Raw genomic sequence first — 1,875 nt, forward strand, 5'->3', positions numbered from 1 at the left:
GGCCTGCTTCCGTGAAACGGTTGGCGGACAGTCGTGTAATACCAACTTTTCCGACCTGCTTGTCGAGCTTAACGCTTCCCCTACTCGCTACCGCCATATTAGATGGCTGCGCGTTGGGGTTCTCACCTGAACGCTTTGGAACATTCACAATAATCTTGTTATTCAGAAGGTGCCTCTCCGACGTGCGACTGACGCAATCTTCAAATTGTGTGGCTACTTATAGCTTTGGCGGCCGCTTAGCCGCCCCCGGACCGGGACGTCATCACCACCCTTCTCTCCGATCTTCGCTCGATGGCGCTCCGCGTGGCTCCCCGCCTGGCAGCTCTGTGGAGTGTGTGTTTTGGGTTTAGGACTTGTTGTGCTGTGCCCTCAGCATTGACCCTTTCATGTACTATTGTTCCTGTGGACTTCCGTGTGTGTGCGTGTATTGTTCCTGTGGACTTCTGTGTGTGTGTGCGTGGCTTTGTGTTGGACCTTGTTAGATACTTGGTGCGGTTGACTTTATAATATAATATAAATCTAAATCGGGACGAAAGCCTTTTTCAGTAGCGATCTTGAAGTTAGATTGCGTGGAGCTGTGAGGGAGGGAAGCCTTCGTTGGACTATCAGTCGGAGTCGGAAATCGGGTACGTCGCGGAGTGCCTCTACGACCACAACGATGTACCCCCTCCCTCCCAAAATATAAGAACGTTTTATACTACTGAAAAAGCGTACAATATGATGTAGATTACAACACGGATAGAGAAGTACGTTACGTACGTAGTAGTGATATGCGTGGTGCATACGCAGTACAACGTATCACAGTGGCCACGCACGTTCTTCTGCTAGGCTGCTAGCCTGCTACCTAGCCTAAGCCTGCCGCGTGCGCGTCATCCTCTTGTCGTTCATCTCGGCGGCCACGGCCACCGCGTCGGCCACACCCTTGCCTCCTCCACCTGCTCCCGCAGCGGCGTTGCGCTCCGCTGCTGTGGCCACCGCAACGGCGTCCTCCCTCGTGGCCACCTTGTTGGCCGGCAGCACCGCCGCGGCGCTGTCCAGCACGTCCCTCAGCCGCAACTTCTCACCGTCACTGACCCGGGGCCTCATGTTGGTCTCCGCGGCCTGCTGCGCGGCAGCCGCCACGCCACCGGGGATGACGCGGCCCAGCCCCGTCGCGCGCGTCTCGGCGGCCTGCACCGCAGCCGCGTCCGCGAGGTCGACCGGCCTCTCACCCGCGGACGTCTGCGCCGCGGCCTGTAGAGCTTCGCCGATGGTCACCGCGTCTGTCGCCTCCTCCACACCGGCGTCCGGCACCGGCACCGTGAACTGCGCCATCACCTGCATGCAAGCATGCGTGTCAAACACGTTCGGACATCACGTCGCCATGCAAGATCATGGCGCGCGCGCATGCGTACAACATATGTTGATAATGATACGTAGATCTTACCTGGCCGCCGGCGGTGGCGGTGACGACGCGTCTCCCAGCGTGTGGCTCGTCGGTCTCGGTGACCCGGAGCTGGCCGCGGCGATCATCTTGTTTCTGCTGCTGATCATCATGGGTGAGGACTTCGTCCCGCTGGCGGCGCGCGTCGTGAGCGGCGGCCGAGGGCGGGTAGACGTCCCCGGTGCGGACGGGCTGGGGCTGGTCGCTCATGGCCGGCGTCAGCCTCGCTCGCTCGATCTGTGGCAATCAGCGGAAGGCTGCTGCTTTCGCTAGCTAGCTTGGCTAGTTACCCTTTGCATCACCGGGAATAAATGGTGACGACGGGAGGAGACGGGAAGGTGGTAGAGCGGCGCGATTTGGCGCTGCCTGGGTGAGCTTGCCACGGTGAGCTCCTTTGCGACGACACGTGCAAAGTGGAAAGACAGCAGAACGACACCTGGAATGGCACATCT

The 1,875-nt window shown here is 59.5% G+C and overlaps 1 protein-coding gene across 1 annotated transcript; it reads right to left on the bottom strand.

The window, feature by feature from the left end:
• Positions 1-711: 711 nt before the first annotated feature.
• Positions 712-1,641, bottom strand: LOC119305079 (late embryogenesis abundant protein 3-like). Its single transcript, XM_037581698.1, has 2 exons — positions 1,427-1,641; positions 712-1,317 (listed from the first exon to the last, which is right to left on the bottom strand). Exons 1-2 carry the CDS (start codon positions 1,631-1,633, stop codon positions 850-852), a joined length of 675 nt encoding a protein of 224 aa, XP_037437595.1. The 5' UTR covers positions 1,634-1,641; the 3' UTR covers positions 712-849.
• Positions 1,642-1,875: the final 234 nt, after the last annotated feature.

Source organism: Triticum dicoccoides, chromosome 5B (assembly GCF_002162155.2).
Source record: "Triticum dicoccoides isolate Atlit2015 ecotype Zavitan chromosome 5B, WEW_v2.0, whole genome shotgun sequence".
NCBI lineage: Eukaryota > Viridiplantae > Streptophyta > Magnoliopsida > Poales > Poaceae > Triticum > Triticum dicoccoides.

Coding starts and splice junctions, on each gene's coding strand:
- LOC119305079 (XM_037581698.1), bottom strand. CDS start 1,633: ATGAGCGACCAGCCCCAGCCCGTCCGCACCGGGGACGTCTACCCGCCC. Junction 1,318..1,426: donor CCGCCACCGCCGGCGGCCAG/GTAAGATCTACG, acceptor GCTTGCATGCAG/GTGATGGCGCAGTTCACGGT.